This window comes from Citrus sinensis, chromosome 5 (assembly GCF_022201045.2).
Source record: "Citrus sinensis cultivar Valencia sweet orange chromosome 5, DVS_A1.0, whole genome shotgun sequence".
Classification (NCBI taxonomy): Eukaryota; Viridiplantae; Streptophyta; class Magnoliopsida; order Sapindales; family Rutaceae; genus Citrus; species Citrus sinensis.
Window position 1 is genome coordinate 4,632,761 of NC_068560.1, and position 20,360 is coordinate 4,653,120.

Sequence of the window (20,360 nt, forward strand, 5' to 3'; positions counted from 1 at the left end):
ACAGTTATTGGGATCAGGTTACGGTGCAACTGTGGTACCGTGTCATAGTTGCATCTAGCCGTTGGATGCACTTAAATTGGTAGGGTCTATTGACATCTAACGGTTGGATGCAACTGTAACACGGTACCACAATTGCACCACAAATTTCTCCCAATTATTATTACCACTACAGTAACCACGAATAAATTACTATAATTATTTTTTTTTTTGGAGATAACATTCTAAAAATTTAAGTGATCTCATAAGATGTGTAATTTTTAAGGAGTATGATCCTAATGTTATCGTTGGATGAACCGGGGTACCCTTTTTTTTAAAATCGGAAGAAGTTATAGAACTCGTTGGATCATCTGTAACTACTAAATCAACGACTTTTCCGGAATGCTAAAAAGATCGATTACTTTTCCTTTTTCATTTTTTTATTAACTTGATTTTCTTTTAATAATATATGCCTAAATTTATTTTTTTTTCATCGATTTGATTCCTTTTTAAATGGATACCAAGATTCATATTGAAAGTAATGAAAAAATCAATAAATTTGAAATCATAAGAGCAGTTTTTTTATTATTTCAGATTGATTAGAATAAGCAAAAAGAAAATCCAAATACAGGAAGCAATGAAATAGAATTTAGATTCTATCTATATATTAAAATTAACCTATACATTAAAAATTGAAGTAATTCATAATTTTGTTAGACACCATATTCAGTTTTCAATCATTCATAACTTTTTTTTTTGGAAGGAAATCATGATTAATAACTTCAATCGAATAATTTTTCAGAAGTGAAAGTACAAAAAATTAACTTCACCCCAATCAGAATCCAATGATGAAAAAGCCAGCACTTGCTGCATGAACAGCACCAGACAAAAGAAATAAAGAATAAAATAATTGATCCTGTGTACCGAAAGCTGACTTTTATGCCATGAAATAACAAACAAGATCCATCATATTATTAGGTAAAATCTGATTCAAAAATATTTTCCACATGTTCTAACTCTGAAAAAACATTCGAAGCTTGACTTTAACTTAACCAAATTCAACAACTTAATTGAAAATTTTACTTGAGAAAAAAAAGGAAAAAGAAAAAAGAACCCAAAAGTTGGGTTGAAAAATACAAAAGAAAAAGTAAAATAAAAATGAGAGTTTTCAGCAACTTTAGATCAATGAAAGAAAAAATAACTAGAGTCCAAAAAGTTTCTTACAGGCTTTAATGATCTTGCTTTTGCTAATCTTCGTCTTCTTCTTCCTCTTCTTCTTCTCAGCAAGATCTTCATCTTCAAAGGGTGATGTTACAGTCACAGACTGGTCATGGATCCTGCTATATCTTTCAGAAACAGAAGAAGATCTTCTCATGGAGAAAGCTCTCTTAACTGTATATTGAAGTGCATGAGAAGCAGCTGATGAAGCAGAAACTGTGCTGTTTCTTCTCAGCTTTATATGGCTACCAAACTTCTCTCCATCGTTATTATTGTTATTATAATTGATGTTGCATACTTGATCTTCTTCTTCTTCTTCTTCTTGCTCTGAAAATGAAAATGAATCTTGTGTTTTGTTTCTGTTACTGGTGGTATTGTTAGTTTTTGTGAGAGGATTGCTCTTGATCAACTCCTCAAGATTGGATTCTGGGATTTCGGGTTTCGGGTTCCGGGTCTCAGAAAGTGATGGAGATGATGGAAAAAGATCCGACGAAAAATCTATGGATCTTGATTTGGTATCACCAATGATTTTCATCTTAGAATACCCATTCATTTTTTGCCTTCCTTGCTAGATTTGTTTTAGAGAAAACTTTCTTAGGGCAGATGGGATAAGATATGGCAAGATTTTCAAAGGGATAGAGAGCTTGGAAAAAGAGTAGGGAAGGAATTTATTTATATGCATCACTAGAGAGGCAAAGACAATGTAGGTTTTGGAAATGGGGTCAAATTATGAGTGTGATTGAGGGGCCACATGAGGTCAGAAAATATGAGCTACAGTTCAATAACATGGTCAGTTTACTTTAAGAGAATAAATAATTAATTTGGGAAATTTGAGGTATACAATAATAATAAAGACGACAATAATATATAATTGTTGGATCAGGATGTCTAAATTTTGTAGAATGCGAATTTGTGTAGGGTTAAAAAAAAAATTGACATTGGGTTCAAGTAATTACATATAATAAGTTGTTATATATTTAAAAAAAGTTTCTATAAATCGCTCTATTTAATATTAAAGTTAAATAGTCGTAGCTTACTGGAAAAAAAACACTTAAATGTTAATAAAATGAAACATTTACAAGTAATTAATCAAATCGATATAATTTATAAGTCACAATAATTAGTATTTATCAAACACTTTAACATTATAGTTTTTTAAGTTATAATTATTCAATCCCAATACTAACATAACCATAATTTTACACACATATGGTAGATTTAAGGATTAAAGCGTATTTTTACTTTAAAATGCTTTTTAATTTTGTAATTTGTTCTCAAATGCTTTCTTTAGAAGCATGCAAATGCATTTGTTTTCTTTTTGACACATACGGTAGACTCATGGAAGCTTACAAGAAATCTCGGAAATGCGAAAGTGATTACTTAATTATTGTGGTTGATTTTTAAAAGGTTCCTTAGTTTTTAATCTCGGCTTTTTTTTTCTTTTTTTTTTTAAAGGGGCTTTTGAACATTTGGTCAAAGGGCCACTTCCATCTCATGCTCGTAGTACCTAAAATAATTAATATCAATGTTTAAGAGCCATAAGTGGGCAAACCATGTGCTTTGTGTTAAATAAATACACGTGATCTTGCAAGGCTTGAAGTCAAAATTGGGCGAATTATTTGCAATTTTTTAATTGGATGGGTCATTGGCTCCTCTCGAGTTGGTTCTTTGAATTTTGTTTGCTCTAATTTAGTCCACTAGGGTAGCAGTGATATTTCCACCCTCAAATTCTTATAAATTCACTGTATTTTTTAAAAATAATTATAATAAATTTACGATATATTTAGAAAATATAAATAAATAAGAAATTTAGAGATTTAATCAAATAAAATTAAATACCTAAACTATAAAATACAAGAATTCATGTTTTTTGAATAATTTAATCATTTTATATTCTTGGAATAAAACAATCAAATAAAACTTACATTAAAACATCTTTAATTGTCAAAGATATTTAAGTAAAAAAATTATAAAATGAATTTAGTTGATTATTTGTTAATATTTTGTGTTGATTTGTATATTTGAACTTATTACAATTATTATCTAGAAGTGAGGTAAATTCATAAAAATAGTGGAGCAAAATTATCACCATCTTGTCTTTTGGTAAAGCTCAATTGAATGCATAAAAGGACACTTATACCCACATGATTTGATTATATCTACACGTAAACCCTACAATATTTTAAAAATGACCACACCCTCTTTTGACTATTTTACACTTAATTAACCAAGTTAATCCAAAAAAATCTTTACTAAAAAAATTTATAACTACAAGAGTGCTCATTTAGTCCAGGATCCTGCACTATTTTAAATTTCTAAAGAACTGTTATGCCATATAGTCATATACTATAATTATATAACATATATGGCAATCCCTATCTTACATGCATGTAAGATAGGGGGATCCAACATATATTACAAATTATACTATTACATCCTTTAAGAATGTCAATTCTAAACTAGATCATTTGTAATAACTACATATACAGTATTAAATAAACATAATAAATAAAAGTAGATACAATTCTTCACTTATTTATATTCATATTTATGCTGTTAAAATTCGTTAATCTTTTTGGGGCAACGGCTATTATATTCAAAACACTTATGTCTACACTGAAAGAATGTAGTCGCAAAAAGATTACTACACTGAAAGAATGTCGTCGTGAAAAATTATATAACATGCATGAGAGATGTCCTCCCCCAATCAATGATGGAGATAGAACACAATGATTTGTAACTTGTCATACTTGTAGCAGTAACACAACCCATTCGGACACCCATCTTATGAAAAATTTCGCATGATTTACAAATCGAACATGGAATCATAATACAACAATTGCTTGAACTCCTCAACTGTATAAAATCTGAGATTTTTGTTTCCTCGAAAGATTATAAGATTGATAGTTAGTATAGCTGCCAACTTACACTAGCCTTGGAGCAATTCCTTTGCTTTCTTTAACCAAACATTATAGATGTCATCTGTGAACAGAATAAAATGCACCTGCAAAGAGCAACCCATAGAATTGATCACATTGACTCACATTATCAGAGATATGTCATATTTTGAAAGAAGGCAAACGGATGAATTGTTACATGTACATATAAAATTAACCAAACATGACAAAGTCATGCACAGAAATGGCAATAATATATTGAAAGGATGAAAGACTTTAATTGTGACCTAGTATCATCTGTCACAACAGAGTAAGGTTTTGGTAGCAGCCTGATAATATTTGAGTCCAACCAAAAACCAACAGGGTTCCCAGAGTCCAAGACATGAATTTGTTAAAAAAAGGAAAAAGAAAAAAAATGAACTTGAAAATTTCAAGATTCAAGACTTGTTTCATAATATTTTTTCAAAAATGCATTTGATGGAAGGGTTTAACAATATCTTGGAATGTCCTAATAAAACTTAACACATAGATGATTCGCAATGCATATTAAATAACATATAACCTAAGTGAATGTGAACATTCATACAATCTTTTAAATGAGCCCTTGTTGAGGTTTGTTTTGGTAACTTACAAATATAACAACAGCATTAGTGCAGGCTGCCAGAGTAAGATTTTAAAAGGAAGTCATTAGCTTCTAAAGCACTTTCTTCTAGTATCTGTCTCGCCAAATAATCCATTCATTATTCTCCAAGTCCTCTTACTTTACTGTCCCATTTCTTAACTCACCTTTAATTCTTTAATCCTTTTTTAATTACCTCCAATTGAGAAAAATTCTTTCTCTCTTCTTCATCACATCTTTCTGAAGCTCGCTTCTTGTGTTATCCTATTTTTCATTTTGGCTCTGTTAACTGAAGAATGGACTATGAACTTCGTTGGGATAGAAGTAGGGCATTTAAGGATGTGAACTTGAATATAATAGACAAATTTATGGCCTGGTGGGAGAGTATCAAAGTAAAGGTTGATGTTTTGCAGGTAACCAGAGAGAGAGAGAGAGAGAGAGAGAGATGACAACCATTGACATTGGATAAAATGTTGAGTGAAGACAATGTAATTATTAAGAACAAGCATGATGTAATTTTTTTCGCAGAACTTTGGAGTTTGGACCGTGTGTTTAACAATCAAAACATCTACATACATTTTTCAAATTCAATGAAATATTTAGAGAACGGATCCTCTTTCTCTGCAGGACTGTTTCACAAACACAGTCAACAAACACATTTTCTATATGTTGTCGAGCTTCATAAACAAAAATATATGTTTAAAAACAATATTGGTAGGGCTTATCAGGCTATTTGCAGCCTAAGGGCTACAGGAAGAGCTTGAGTTATATTTGACACAAATGATAAAAGTAAACAAATAAATGAATAAAGAGAAATGCAAAGTGAATCATTTAGAAATGCCAGATTCAATTTAAAAGGTGCAACAATGCAGTACTATCAGATCATTAAGCAAAATTTATCAAGCGATACCTCCTTAAAGTCATTCGCAAATTCTTTCACCATAGATATAGCTATTGTGGCAGCTTCATCTGGAGGATACCTGATGAATTATTCAACCAAAAAAGGAAAAAAAAAATGTTGGAACTTTTTCTAGGCAGAGAGTGGAGTAAAATTCAGAATTCCAATCCATTGAGATTCATGGTTTAAATTAAAATCATCAGTTAACTACATCAACATATAATGGTCTTAAAAATGTATCAGGATAAATTAGAGTATTATGTAATTCTTCCGTAATAGCATGTGTGCCTATAGGACCAAAGTTGCTGACCCAGCCAGAGTAATAAATACAAAAGACATTCTACAATCTACTTATCTTCGAAAAGCAAAACATCTATAATGTAGTCCATTCGCCTGAAAGGTCGAATTTTAACATATTTTCAATAAGTATTCACAATACAGTTCATAGTAGCTCATATATTTGTCCCTGACATGCAGGTGAAAAGTTGAAAATCCAGTTGACTTCCCTGCAGACTGGGTTTGACAAATAAGAATTACTCTCTTACCCTTCTCGATTCTTACTCTCTTACCCTTCTCCATAAGAATAAACACATGAGAGTTTATTTTACATAATCTCTCAATGATGATGAAACTGCCAACATATCATTGCAGTTTAAAGAGCTGTTTCTATCAAATCCATATCATAGGTAGTGACTTTTGCACTAAGCTCCACCCAGAATGACTCAAGAAAACCACAATTGGTTTGCAATTTAATGGCATGAGTCATGATCCTGTAACATTAATTTTAACAGAGCTTTACCAATAGCAGGAGAGTGTTTGATACTTTTCTATTTTTTAGAATCACTTGTAATTAGATGGCACATAGTATAGATCACTCAAATTATCTAGATATAAAAATTGAAATGAATCCTTCCCGTTAAGTGTTAACTTACTGGGATACACCACATGATATGGCAGGAAAAGCAATGTATTGAATATTGTTTGCTTTGCCCACACTCAAGCAGTTCCTGCCGCAAATTTAAGAAAAATAAAGTTCAACTTCATAATTGCAAAATGAAATTAGTAAATTTATAGTTCAAAAAAACACTAGACATACTTGTATGCACTCCTTAAGATGTCTTCAGGGTTACAATGAAAATTAAACACCGGGCCAACTGTGTGAATGACGTGAGATACTGGCAATTTAAAACCTCTGCACTCTTTCAACATGTTAGTGCCAACAATAGCATTATACAGGAATGAGAAAACCAGTACATCAGAAGTTAAGCCGGAATAACCCACGGTGTAATTCTTGCTTCTCCTGGTGGGCAGCGGACTCGAGGTTGGGCTTCTGGGATTTGATAACAGGCTTTTTGAAGATCTGGTCCTGCTGCCTCATGTATGGCTAACAAGATTCACCCGAATGTTGCTACAAGTCCATTTTGAGTTCATTTACAATACAAAATTACAACATAAATTCAAGGAAGAGTACCTGCAGCAGTAAACCCGCCTAAAAGCAAAATCTCATTGGTTGGACTCACCTGCAGAAAACAGACATTCAATAACTAGATAATCCATAAAAATCCCATGGCTCCAAATTTGAAGTTACAATTCTATTGAAAGCTGACCCTATTAAAGAATATCAAAAGATTTAAAACTACCAACAGAGCTATAGCAAGTTATTGCTAGGTTCAAGAGTCCATAACAGTAATTCTTACATCTCAAATTTCGCCGAACTAGTGGCGATCTCTCTTACTAATCAAATCTTTCAGACGCTTTATACAGAAAGCATAAAACAAATAGGTTGCCTCAATAGAGTAAAGCTACACATTACGGAGTTGACAAGATGGCACGACGCAGCTACTTAATTACACATATTAACATAACAGAGACAACAATTGCATGGTAAAGTCGAGAACTGCACCGATTAGGAAATAAGTTTTGCATCTCAAATTTATAATAAGGAACAGAGCTACATGGCTTCCAAAAGCCAAAATAAATATTTTATGATTTGCCCCTTGAATTTCATTTTAAAGTATGACCTTAAGAAGAATCATATTCAGACAGAAATATTAAACAGAAGGCTAACAGAAACAGTGATAAATCAGCGTCGGTTTACTCACTTAATTGGAAAACAAAGAAATTGGCACAGATTTATCATTGTTTCTGTCAGTGCTCTGATTCTTTAGCATTTTTTCTAAATCTTAACTAAACAAACTTCTTTTCCAATTTTCACCAAAATTATAGATCACATATACATATAACAAAAAGACTTAAGAATAAATAAACAAAAAAACGAAAAAAAAAAAGAAAAAAGAAAAGAAAGAAAGAGAGGGAGATAACTGACAATTGCATCAGAAGAGCGATCAACGCACCACCGAGAGATGTCTCCTTTACTGATCTTGAGAGAGGTCTTAGTCGAAAACGACAGCGTTTGAACTTTAAAAGTCATGCTTAAAAGCTTGGCTAGCTTTATGCCGTTTCCGTCGTATCGAGAGTCATATGTAGCCGCTTGGCGTGGGGTTGCTGCCTGCCCGGGCTGTCGACTGGTTTCATTTTGTCAACGGTATTTTGTTTTAAAGTTGGGAGAATTTTATTGACACTCCCTAAGATTTCCCATAATAACAACTAACTCTAAAATATTAATAACAATATCATCCGAAATTAAAAATGTTTAGTGAAATAGTTTAAAAGAGGAATTTGCAAGATAAAGATAATTTTATAATTAAATCAAGGATAAAGATAATTTTATAATTAAATCAAGTTATATGAATTATAATAATGAAATTTAGACTACAAAAATACAAGTTTCAATATGATATATATTTTTCTTATCTTCTAGTTTATTCAAAAAAAATCCCTCATAAATAATTACCCTAAATTCATTATTAGTTTTATAAATGTTTGATGAAAAATATTTTCTTTTTTCTTAGGAAGTTTTAAAAGCTATGCTACAGAATTTCTTCTTAAAAACAAACTCTTAGAAATTAAAATAAGAAATTGAATCTTGCATTTACTAAGTTGATAGGTGAATCTGGAGACTACATATTATCGTACATATTTTTGCAAGAACAAAATGCTCGCTCTTAAGGTAAATTCATGTGCTTTCGTTCGCGCAAACTTCTTTGATTAATAGGTGCATATTTGCAACTTACAACAGAAGTTTAATGGGAAATGTAATTTTGACATTTTAGAAAACCGGCATATTGACATAATTTGAGCGTTTTGTAAGCCTATTTCTTGTAAAATCCCTCTAATTTTTTGGTCCAAAGACTGATATACCAGTTGCTCGAAGGACATCAACTTTGAACTTGTACCAACTTCGAAGTTTTTTACATCCTCAAGATGAAAAAGACAGCAATTCCCTTGCCTTCTCCAACCAAAGATTGTAGAGATCATCTGTAAACAGAACAAAGTGCACCTGCAAAGAACAATCGTTTTACTGCAGAAACGACCAGTAAAAATTACAAAGTATGTGCTATAATTTACAGAAAAATATGTTTTTGTAACAATTCACATTCTGTTATGTAAGCCGCTTATTGTTGAATTCGACAAGTATGACATCCTACGTTGTAACATTTGATGTTATTAACCACTTTGAGTTCTGAATTTGTTACCAGGTCTTCAGTTTCATATTCAAGTAATGAAATGATTCCCATTTTTATAGAATAAATTTACCTAGAAGATCGTGGTCCTCATGTAGATCAACATATCAACAGGAAATAGTGCTATAAGATGAAGTAAAAATGGACCTAATAATGTAAAACTGTTTGAATAGACTTTGAAAGTGCAGGAAGCAAGGAGTATCATGAAGCAAAATACTATTATATGATACCTCTTTAAAGTCATTAGCAAATTCTTTGACTGTAGATATAGCTATTGTGGCGGCTTCCTCATGAGGATAACTGATAAATTATTAAAAGCAAAAGAAAAATGAACTTGTCAGGCATTTTTTACACTCCAACCACATGAAACTCAGAGCCTTTAAACTCATTAAAATTCATTGCTTAAGTCATCAGTAGATTCTGTCCCAAATTTAAAGATTTATCAGATGAATTAGAATACACTAACTTAACACCTAATACTTCCTGGAACAAGTTTCTGTGCCTAAGGAAGTCAAGAATTTGCACGAGTAAGCCAGCATCACAAACAGATAAACCTTTCTATAAACAGCTCGTCTTCAAATAAAGCATAAAAAGCAGCAATGTAATTCACTCCATCTAGGAAGTCAAGGTTTCACTGTATTATAATGAGATATGCGCAAAGAAATCAATAATGTTAATTTTTTTCCTCGACAAGCAGATGCAAAGTTTACATGGATCTAAAAGAAGAAAACGTACAAATCGAAACTGGTTCCTTTCTATTACCTGTCAACTTACCAATATAAGCCACACGATATGGCAGGAAAAGCAATGTACTGAATGTTATTCGCTTTGGCCAAGCTCAAGCTGTTCCTGTAACAAATGTAGGTAACAAGTGAATCAATCTTATTATTACAAAATAAACTACCACAGGTATAGTTCAGAAAAAAATAAACATACTTGTACGCACTTCTCAGGGAAGCTTCAGGGTTAATAGTAACACCATAGATTGGGCCAACAGTGTGAATCACATGAGATGCAGGCAATTTAAAACCTCTGCATAGTTTCAATGTGTTAGTATGCTCCAACTGTGCATGATACTGGAATTACAAAACCAGCAAAACAGAAATCAAATAACCTACGGTGTAATTCTTGCTTCTCCTGTGGGACAACGGATTCCAAATCCAACTTCTGGAACTCTATAACAAGCTTCTAGAAGTTCTGGTCCTGCAGCCCTATGTATAGCTAGCACAATGAATCTAAAGTTAGTACAGGCCTGTTATGCAACATTTATAGAAATAGATAAAAGTAAGACTTCAAAGGGAAGTACCTCCATCGCAACCGCCACCTCCAAGCATTTTCTCATTGGCTGAATTAACCTATAGCAAACAACCATTCAATCAATTGCAATTTCCCTTTTCAACACCAACCTTCCTATTCAATCAAGCGATCATTAACTGTAAGGTGTGCTGCCAGTGATTTTGCAAAAAAGTACTTTCAAGTCAATTGTTCTTCTTGCAAAAACACCAATAAATTATTTGTTCAAAAAGCACTTTCTAATGTCAAAAGATCTCTAGGAAAACACCAATAGACACAATGGCTCTTGGCTACTTAAAAGCGCTTTAGGCACTACCAAAAGCACTCTCAAAAAGATCCTTTGGTAGAGGAAGCATTCATAATCCCTGATCAATCAAGCTCCACTATTTGATTACAACTCGCTTTTTAAAAAGACCCCATTACAGGAAACTGAATATACCATAAGAAATAGCAAAGTTACGATTCACACAAGTACATTAATGGCCTAAATTTTCGACTACAAACATATTCCAATGTAGCTTCAATAAATTTTTCACACATGAAATTTTTCAAAGAAGGGCAAAAAAACCAGAAATGTGATACAAAAAGAGATACAGAGAGTGCAGAGCAATTACAATTGCATCAGAAAAGCCATCAACGAACCACTGAGAGATATCTCCTCTCTTGATCTTGAGCGCACTACTTGACAACGACAGCGTAGCAACTTTGAAAGTCATAACTGCCGTCCAATGAATAAACAAACGAGATCGTGAGAAATGTGAACAAAGGATGAGGATGATGCCAATGGCTGTCCACCGGCTTTCTCACAGAGGCAACTAGTCAACTCCGGCTTCCCGTTGCTTGTTTAATGTCTTCTGGATATTTTCATCATACCCCCTGCATTTCAAAATATTAAAATAACTTCTCACATTTTGAACTCATTTAATTTTATTTCTGTTAAGATTTGTAATTTTAATGTGAGATTCAAAAAAATAGTGTTATGACTACAAATTGGGGTTACAAAGCTCGTATCTCAGTTTGTAATATATCATCTATAAATTATTGATATGTATTAGTTTGTCCTAATATCATAATCCCTCGAACTTTGTTAAGAACTAATTTTCTTTCTACATTAAAAAAGATACGAATAAATAAATAGAATCTGCTCTCCTTAGCTCCTACAATAGTAATGTTATTTTTGACCAATTAAGCAGCACATTAGACCATGGGGGATGGAAGAACCACACCTCACCAAAATTCTATATTTTCATTATAAATCAAGCAGTGAATTTATAAAAGAACTCTTCTTTATGTAGGGGTGGCAAAACAAATAAACAAATTGAATTTGAATCGAATTGTAAATGAATTGGGTCAAAATTTTACTGATTCAGATTCGATTTATTTATTAAACGAATTAAAATCTCAAGATTCATATTGGATTCGTTTATTAAACAAATATTCAGTTCGATTCGTTTAATTCGTTTAGTAGAATTAAAAAACGAATCAAATTGAATCTGAGTTCGTTTATTATCCGTTTATCCTATTACAAATCTATAACAAATCAAATTGAAAAAGGATTCATTTAGAAAAATATAATTAATAAAAAAATTAAGCAAAATAAAATATAAAAAAGCCACAAATTTAATATCCTACAACAAAATACAAATAACCAAACCACATTTTAGGATTAAATATACAGTCATCTAAATATCAAATTACAAATCCTTAATAATATAAATAACCTTCAAATTTTTTTAAAAAAATTCAAATACATTTTAGGACAAAAGTATTTAATTAAACGAATTTTAAACGAATCAATCTATATTTGATTCGTTTATAACTCGTTTATTAAACAAATTCTAAATGAATAAACGAATTAATATCTTCAAATCCGGATTTAATTCATTTAATTAGCGAATTAAATCAAATTCACTCATTTATGAAATAAATCATTTTTTTCAAACACAAACCTACTTAATTCCTATCAAATCGAATTTAATAAACGAATCCTGACCCATATTGCCACCTCTATCTTTATGTAAGATACTTTCTTAGCTCTACTTATCATAATAGCTCCTTTCACGAAGCTTCTCTCAAAGGCTTGGTCCTACTCTCACAATTGTCTTATTTTAAGAACTATTTTTTTTAATTATTAGGGAGAAAGCACCTAATTGGTTAAATAAAATCTACCCTTCAATAATCGCAATAATAATAATAATGACTTTCAACTATGTTGTCTCTTAATATCATATATAACACAACAAACCATAAGGGACTATACCTTACTTTTTTTTTAATTCTATTGTACACAAATTGTTACTAATATTATATTAAACATTACAATTAATATTTACAATCATACTATACAACTACGACCACCGCCATACATTAACACATTGAAGTACTTGTCGAGATACTTTAAACTATCTCTAATATTCGAAGGGTGTCTACTCCACTCAGGGGTGCCTACTCCACTCAATTATTTGATAATTGAAAGAATACTGAAACTAACCTCCATAAATCTCTTATGGAGGCTCCGAACCCTTGCATTCTACATTATAAGTGCAAGGTTTCTCTCATTAAACCAAATGCTTATTGGTGGGACTATACCTTACTTGAGGCTACTATCATATCACGTAACATCTGACATGGTAGTTTATCACATATCCATAAAAACTAAATTTCTAAACATCACTTTGATAATTGTATAACCATACAATAGATTTGGTTCGAAGCCAATCAAGGGATGCAAGGGAACTGGGTTGCTATGGCCTAAGAGTTAGTGTGTGTGCGCGCATTAATAAAAGAATAGAAATTTCTGATAATTGTACAAAATACAGGTACATGATTAACATTATTCAAAAACCTCAAACTCAAAAGATTTCGCCCACTTTAATTGGTTGTCTCTGACGTAACGTAACAGGCAGTACCTTTATCACTCCACCATCACTGGAAGTCCTCCATTTTTGACCCGAACCTTATTTCACATGTCAAATAGATGTCTTCTTAAAAACAGGAAGCTCAGTCAAACTAAATCAATACACTCAACACATCATTATTTTTCATATAATTTTATAAAAAAAATTATTTTCCGTGTCTCGTGTTTTTTTTTCTTTCTTTTCCCTACAATAAAGTAATTTACTCTCATCGTTCTAGGGTTTGTTCGTTCTCTCTCTTAATATTGTTCTTTTTTTTCACTTTCTCTCTCCAAACTTCTCTCGAGAGAGTCGAGTTCTCGCATTTGGTCAAGTGTTCAATCGACAAGACTTACTCTTCTGGATTCAATTTGTGCCATTTTTTGTTTTTTATTTTGACACTTCCGAGTTCGAGCTCGAGCATTGTGGCGAGCTGAAAATTTGAAAACAGTGTGAAAAATGTATGAGACTTTGTGAATTTTGAGCTGAATATGCCTGTATTTGATTTTGCAAAGAGTTTAGATCTTGTTTATTCGTGTAAAACGTGTTAAATTTGTTCAATTTGAGCTTAAAAAATGCTTCCTCTCAGCTGTAATTTGAATTGATTATGTGTGTATTTAAACATTTGATGAGACTAGATCTGGTCCATGCGGAGAAGTAAGTGATAGTTAGTTCATAATTGGTTTGAGCTAGTTGTGGAGATTTTGATCTGCTCAATGTTCGAAATTTGTGGAAGTTGTGTTAGTTTAAGCTGAATATGCTTTAGTTTGAGCTCTATGTAGGTTTCACGTCCGCTTTGTTTGGGGGGGGGGGGGGGGGAATAGTGAAAATCCAGGTTAATTTGCGCTTAATATATGTATTTTTTGCTATGGCAGGGTTTAAATTTCTTTATTTCTGAAATTTGTGTGAAGTTAGTGATAATTTGAGCTACATTTGTGTATTTTGAGCTAATTATGGAGTTTGAATCTGGTTTATGTGTGTGGCATTTCCGAAATTTGTGTTTATTTTGAAGCAGTACATGTACTTTGAATTTTATGTGGATTTCTGAGTTATATATGCATGTCAAACTACATATTGTAAGCATTGGATGTGGTTTATCTTGAAATTTTGTTTAAATTTTAATTAACATAGAGCTAAATATGTTTATTTTGAATTTATGTAATTTTGGTAGTGGTTTTGCTGAACAAGAGTTATGTGGTGAGTAATGGCACTTAAGGTTTCAGCTCAAAAGGCTGCTGAGGTTGCTATTGGGTCAATTGGGCGTGGATACGATATAGCTATAGATCTGAGATTGAAGTATTGTAAAGGAGATTTGAAAGATTCACGGTTGATTGAGATTGATGAAGATGGGGGTCGAGAAATTGTTTTGCCAGGTGGAATTTCTATTCCAAATGTGTCCAAATCCATAAAATGCGACAAAGGGGAGCGTACACGGTTTAGGTCCGATGTTCTTTCCTTCCAGCAGGTAATTTTGAATTGGCTCACATACTTACCAATTCATTCCTATAGTTGTCAGTACTATGATTTTTTCTTTTTGCCTGTTAAAGAAGTCCACTGTTACCTTATTTCAATCATGAATACTTTCAATGGATAATAGGCTGTGTACGTAGTACGGTTGTGGCTTACCACAAGAGCACGCACGTGTGTGTGTAAAATTCAAACTGAAACTTCACTTAACCTGCTTGTAGCTCATAGTATTAGACTGGTAGTACAGAAATTTTTTTATCAGTTTTTAGATGGTAGTGATGGTAATGCTATCTTATCAATCATTCTTAGTAGAAGATCCTATTGGTGAATAAATTTCTGATTCTTTTTAAACCCTGGGGACTATAGTGGGGTTAAGTTTAAGATTTGATCCTTACTGAGACAGAAGTTTTTGCACTCCAAGGATTGTTGGGTTGCTCAGTGTGAATTACATGGGTTGTTTGTGTGACCTGTTTATCGGTATATGAGTTATTAATTGAATGTTTATTGATCAATATCATAATAATAGAGTAGACTGCAAAAGATTAATTTTGGGTGTCTTTAACGTCATTCCTTCTTTTTTTCTTTTCCTGTTTTTCTCAGATGTCAGAGCAGTTCAATCAGGAACTGTCTTTAACTGGTAAAATTCCTTCAGGCCTCTTCAATGCCATGTTCGAATTTTCGGGTTGTTGGCAGAAAGATGCAGCCAATACTAAGACCCTTGCTTTTGATGGGATGTTTATCTCACTCTACTCTGTTGCATTGGAGAAATCTCAGATGGTACTTCGTGACCATGTAAAGAAAGCTGTCCCACCAACATGGGAACCTGCAGCACTAGCAAGGTGAAGTTTAAGTCTTCTCAAATTTGATTATGTCTTTTCCTTATTTCAAGATCTTTGATTTTAAGTATTAGCCTATTCTTTGAAAACAATGACTGCTGAGGAGAAACCTTTCAGTTAGTTACCGAATGTTTCTTATGTATGAAGAACACTGGAACTTATTGTTGATGTTTAAAACATTGTGCTTGATGATGAAGCTGTGTTAGAATAATTTGCAGGGAGTTTGAACAACAAAGTCTATGTACAAGATCATTTTTATTTGCATTATATACTTTGCTTGTTTCCAAGATTGACATTTTTCACAGGTCTTGACAAACAGTGTTACTGACAATTTTTCTAGATAAAGGATTAACATCTAGATTGTTTTTTATATTGATTCAATACATTATTGTTCGTGGCACATAGTAACAACAAATCAGTCTGCTATAGTGAAATCTATCATTGAGTACTATGATTTATGTTCAATTTTTACTTTTATTCTAAATTTTGATTTATAATCATTGTTATTCTACCCCCTGAGCTGTAAAACTGCAATGAGCTTTGATGACATGCTTATCATTTCAGTTTTATCGAGAGGTATGGTACGCATATAATTGTTGGTGTGAAGATGGGAGGAAAAGATGTAATATATGTCAAACAAAAGCATTCATCAACTCTTCAACCTGCTGATGTACAGAAAAGATTGAAAGAGATGGCGGATAAGAGGTTTTTAGATGCAAATGGACAATATAGCTTGTCCTCTGAACAACTCTACCAAAATGACAAGGTTTGTGATAAACTTTTCTACAATTTGTGCGTCGTCATAGATCTGGTTTCAGACTGTTGCATGTCACTTCATGTATATCTGATTGGCTACATAAAATACTGTTGTCTCATAGAATTATTCTTGTTGTTTGGAAGGTTTTATAATGGATGAAAAACATTAAACAATTGTAAGATTTATAACCTCTTTTCTAGTTATTTTCCTTTTTGGTATCTGTTTGCAATTGGTTAAATGGTGGTATGTGGTTTTTTTCATATTACTTTTTGAATAGAAAGTGTCATCCGTTAATTATTATGTATATGAATATGTGATCATCTAAAGTAAATTGCCTCAGAGTTTTATGCGTTTTCATTAGTCAAAATATAAATTTCCTCCCCCTCTTTCCTCTTTTCAGTCTATCCTTGTCTCCATATTTGTCATCTGGTTAGACATCATTTTTTATTTTGGTGTATCTGAAAAATATTTTTGAGCTATTTGGAAAAGCATGTGTGTTTTTTGTGTTTATCTTTTCCTGGTGTCTGACCCAATTATATTCATGACAGTTCAACATCAGGGAACAGCGTTTGAGGTTTGCTGATACAAGTCCTTCAAGCTCGTATTCATACAAAGAGGTTTGTATTGTTAGACAATATACATCATAACACGATTACCTAGTTCAACACTTCTGTCTAACAATTTAAATATCTTAGGATTTATTTTTTACAGCTTTTAATTTTAAAATATGGATATAACATTATTGTTTTATCTGCAGGATATGGGATGCATTTGCAAAAGGAGAGGGGGAAGTGACAATAGAAACCTATCCCATAATGAATGGTTACACACTGTTCAATTTGAACCTGATGTGATCGCAATGTCCTTCATCCCAATTACTTCACTATTAAATGGAGTGCCTGGGAGTGGATTCTTAAGTCATGCCATAAATCTCTACTTACGATGTGAGCAAGAACTGTTCTTCTATTTGCATATAAAGTTATCTAATTTTGCATTACAACTATGAAGTATTTTTTGTTCATGAGAATTCGTGGACTATTTTTCATGCTTATCTTTTTTTCTCATAGAAGTATATGCTTGGGGGCAATGCCTTGAATAAAAAGAAGTTTGCAATAAGTAGAGAAGCATGGGTTAGAGCAGAAAATTTGTTAACTTTGCAGAGTTAAACTGCTTGGCTTTTGTTCTTGCAGATAAACCACCAATAGAAGAACTCCACCAGTTTCTGGAATTTCAACTACCTAGGCAGTGGGCGCCAGTGTTCAGTGAGCTTCCACTTGGTCCTCAACGGAAGCAACAATGTACTGCATCGTTAAAGTTCAGTCTCATGGGTCCCAAGCTTTTTGTGAATACCAATCCGGTAAAGCTTTTTCGTTTGTTGAAGTTTCTTGCTTTTTATATTTCTTTTCTTCAGTACCACTTTCACAGAGTTTTAGTATGTGTTTTCACTGGACTAGATTTTGTCTCTTCTTTGAGAATGGCCTTAAGAGACTCATTTGTCACCTTCATTCAAAACAGAAGCTTTTAGGAAGACACATTTTCTTTTCCCATCATTCTTATCTTCCTTGCTTGTGCTGAGTAGCTGTTCTTTTCTTTTATCAAAGGAAATAACTCGGTATCCTATAATTTTTAGTGGGTTATGTTTATGCTGTTTAGCTTTTGATTAGTTGATGTAGTGCATGTAAACTGAACCATCTGGATTGAACTTTAGTAATGCCATCAACTTCCAAATAGCAGTACCATTATATTTAAAATAAATACATAAATTAGAAACATGAACCGAGTTGGCTAACATAATATGACATCAGGTAGTTGCCCAGTCTCTCTGGCCACTTTTGGAGGTTTTGGGTGCTGCATCATGTTTCTTTGCAGTGCCTTTTTCGTTATTGTCAACACATTCTGGTTCTGATTTTTCTTATTTTATGCGTTGCTTCTCATATCATTTTCTTTCTGAAACCTTATTGTTTGTTTATCTACCACAGGTTGATGTGGGTCATAGGCCGGTGACAGGCCTGCGGCTCTATCTAGAAGGTAGAAGCAGCAATCGTTTGGCTATTCACTTGCAGCACCTCTCTTCACTTCCGAAAATCTTCCAGCTCGTAGATGATCCAAATGGAAACTTCCGTCGAGAGAATCATGACCGTAAATACTATGAGAAAGTTCAGTGGAAGAACTACTCTCATGTCTGTACAGCTCCTGTTGAGCCTTACGAGGATCTTTCTATTGTTACTGGGGCTCAATTACATGTCGAAAATCACGGGTTCAAAAACATTCTTTTCTTACGACTCCGCTTCTCAACTGTGTTAGGAGCAACAGTCGTCAAGCATCCAGAATGGGATGGATCACCCGGCTTGGCACCAAAATCTGGACTCATATCAACACTTATCAGTCATCACTTCACAACTGTACAGAAGCACCCCCCACGGCCAGCTGATGTCAATATAAACTCAGCCGTGTATCCTGGCGGCCCTCCTGTTCCCGTCCAAGCCCCAAAGCTTCTAAAATTTGTTGATACAACGGAGATGACTAGAGGACCACAAGATTCTCCCGGATATTGGGTTGTTTCTGGGGCAAGATTAGTTGTTGAGAAGGGCAGGATCTCGCTACGAGTTAAGTATTCTTTGCTAACTGTAGTATTACCTGATGAAGAAGAAGAAGAATTATCAGACCATTAGGAAATTTTTTGATCCCTCTCTCGAGCCTTTGAAAAAAGACGTCATAAAATGAAAAGCAAAAAGAAGCTAGCGAAAGAATCAAAGAAACGATGTATAGATCAAAGAAAGGGCACAGATGGAGAGGGCGCTAGGGCCACTGGAAGAAATACGTTAGTTAATCAAAACAACTTTAGCTTTTTCATTTGGCGAAGAAGTGCTTCGGATTGGAAGCGCTTGGGATGGGTGGTGGTGGTTGTATTATTGTGTTTATCACCATTTTCTGTTGCAATGTAATTTTTTGTAATTTTTTTTTTCTTCATGTAGAGTCTTGTCTTGAATCTTTGATAGTGCTGGTTGCATTTTGGCTATAAAGTATTTCTCATCCTGAAATTTTGTTTTTTGTATTTATGTTGCTATTATACCAATTATGTGCACTAGCAAACAATGGGGGATCAACGAAAAGAGGTCTCTTGCATTTCAGATTTAAAATCGTCGATTCATATATCATAATTCATAAGTATAATAGTAGAGTTAGGATTTAAACATCTGAATTTGAAGTTTTTATTAATTTTATACTTTTTGTTTAAATTTGTTCATTTATTTATTTATCTAGTTATTTATTTTTTGTAACTTATATTTTATTTTTAGATATTTACATTCAAACAGAAAAATTGAATTTTTGCTATTTTTATTTAATTAGAAAAAAGGTATAAATAAATATTATATTTTAAAAACATTTTTATTTTTTAAACTATAGAATTTACTCTCTATTTTCATTTTGACTTATGAGGATATAAATGTCAAACATTCATGTTTAAGATTTTTTTATTTATAAAAACGAATAAGATGTTGCTTATATTCAAATATTGAAAAACAAAAACAAAAATGTCATTTAGACATTTGTATTTAAATCCATTTAGATTTCAGCTAAATTCAAACCTATTTATACTTCAACTAAATTCAAACCTACTTAAATTTTAGATTTAAAAAAAAAAGTTACCTTAATTTAAGTTGTCCAAGTAGATATCTGATATTATATACATATTAAAAAAAAATCTAAAATAGCTCTAACTATTTATACTCACCCATCAATTATTATATTTTTCTGCTCAACCATTCTTATTTTACTGGTAAAATTTATAATACTTGACCAATTTTACTTGTAAAATTTAAACTAATACTTGACCATTATGGTCGAGTATTTTTTAAGCACTTAACTTTAACTAAAAAGGCTAAAGAAAACTACGGTTGAGTAAGTTTTCATAATCCT

General features: G+C 32.5%; 3 protein-coding genes across 8 annotated transcripts; 1 reads left to right on the forward strand and 2 right to left on the reverse strand.

Annotated features, from left to right (window-relative positions):
- Positions 1-3,844: 3,844 nt before the first annotated feature.
- Positions 3,845-8,149, reverse strand: LOC127898569 (uncharacterized). The gene is made up of 7 exons (XM_006492517.4): positions 7,935-8,149; positions 7,080-7,128; positions 6,890-6,992; positions 6,705-6,800; positions 6,541-6,615; positions 5,621-5,690; positions 3,845-4,198 (listed from the first exon to the last, which is right to left on the reverse strand). The coding sequence occupies exons 1-7, from the start codon at positions 8,037-8,039 to the stop codon at positions 4,124-4,126; spliced, it is 573 nt and encodes a 190-aa protein (XP_006492580.2). The 5' UTR covers positions 8,040-8,149; the 3' UTR covers positions 3,845-4,123.
- Positions 8,150-8,673: 524 nt separating this feature from the next.
- On the reverse strand, positions 8,674-11,377 carry LOC102609366 (uncharacterized). Of its 5 annotated transcripts, none has more exons than XM_015525281.3 (7): positions 11,100-11,365; positions 10,499-10,547; positions 10,311-10,413; positions 10,129-10,224; positions 9,967-10,041; positions 9,423-9,492; positions 8,674-9,008 (listed from the first exon to the last, which is right to left on the reverse strand). In XM_015525281.3, exons 1-7 carry the CDS (start codon positions 11,199-11,201, stop codon positions 8,928-8,930), a joined length of 576 nt encoding a protein of 191 aa, XP_015380767.2. In that variant the 5' UTR covers positions 11,202-11,365; the 3' UTR covers positions 8,674-8,927. The 5 variants fall into 5 exon arrangements, with proteins under 5 accessions (XP_015380767.2, XP_006492579.2, XP_052298005.1 ...); XM_025093159.2 differs by lacking the exon at positions 8,674-9,008 and adding an exon at positions 9,015-9,265 and having other exon boundaries at positions 11,100-11,369; XM_006492516.4 differs by lacking the exon at positions 9,423-9,492 and having other exon boundaries at positions 11,100-11,377.
- Positions 11,378-13,463: 2,086 nt separating this feature from the next.
- On the forward strand, positions 13,464-19,494 carry LOC102610142 (MACPF domain-containing protein At4g24290). 2 transcript variants are annotated; one of them, XM_006492518.4, is made up of 8 exons: positions 13,464-13,840; positions 14,551-14,844; positions 15,447-15,685; positions 16,247-16,448; positions 16,988-17,056; positions 17,197-17,383; positions 17,630-17,796; positions 18,419-19,494. In XM_006492518.4, exons 2-8 carry the CDS (start codon positions 14,584-14,586, stop codon positions 19,109-19,111), a joined length of 1,818 nt encoding a protein of 605 aa, XP_006492581.2. In that variant the 5' UTR covers positions 13,464-13,840; positions 14,551-14,583; the 3' UTR covers positions 19,112-19,494. The 2 variants fall into 2 exon arrangements, with proteins under 2 accessions (XP_006492581.2, XP_024948925.2); XM_025093157.2 differs by having other exon boundaries at positions 13,464-13,625.
- The last annotated feature ends 866 nt before the right edge of the window (positions 19,495-20,360 follow it).

Coding starts and splice junctions, on each gene's coding strand:
- LOC127898569 (XM_006492517.4), bottom strand. CDS start 8,039: ATGACTTTTAAAGTTCAAACGCTGTCGTTTTCGACTAAGACCTCTCTC. Junction 7,129..7,934: donor ATCGCTCTTCTGATGCAATT/GTCAGTTATCTC, acceptor TGTTTTCTGCAG/GTGAGTCCAACCAATGAGAT. Junction 6,993..7,079: donor AGGCGGGTTTACTGCTGCAG/GTACTCTTCCTT, acceptor GAATCTTGTTAG/CCATACATGAGGCAGCAGGA.
- LOC102609366 (XM_006492516.4), bottom strand. CDS start 11,201: ATGACTTTCAAAGTTGCTACGCTGTCGTTGTCAAGTAGTGCGCTCAAG. Junction 10,414..10,498: donor AGGTGGCGGTTGCGATGGAG/GTACTTCCCTTT, acceptor TCATTGTGCTAG/CTATACATAGGGCTGCAGGA. Junction 10,042..10,128: donor TCCCTGAGAAGTGCGTACAA/GTATGTTTATTT, acceptor CATTTGTTACAG/GAACAGCTTGAGCTTGGCCA.
- LOC102610142 (XM_006492518.4), top strand. CDS start 14,584: ATGGCACTTAAGGTTTCAGCTCAAAAGGCTGCTGAGGTTGCTATTGGG. Junction 15,686..16,246: donor GAACCTGCAGCACTAGCAAG/GTGAAGTTTAAG, acceptor TTATCATTTCAG/TTTTATCGAGAGGTATGGTA. Junction 17,057..17,196: donor GCTCGTATTCATACAAAGAG/GTTTGTATTGTT, acceptor TTTTATCTGCAG/GATATGGGATGCATTTGCAA.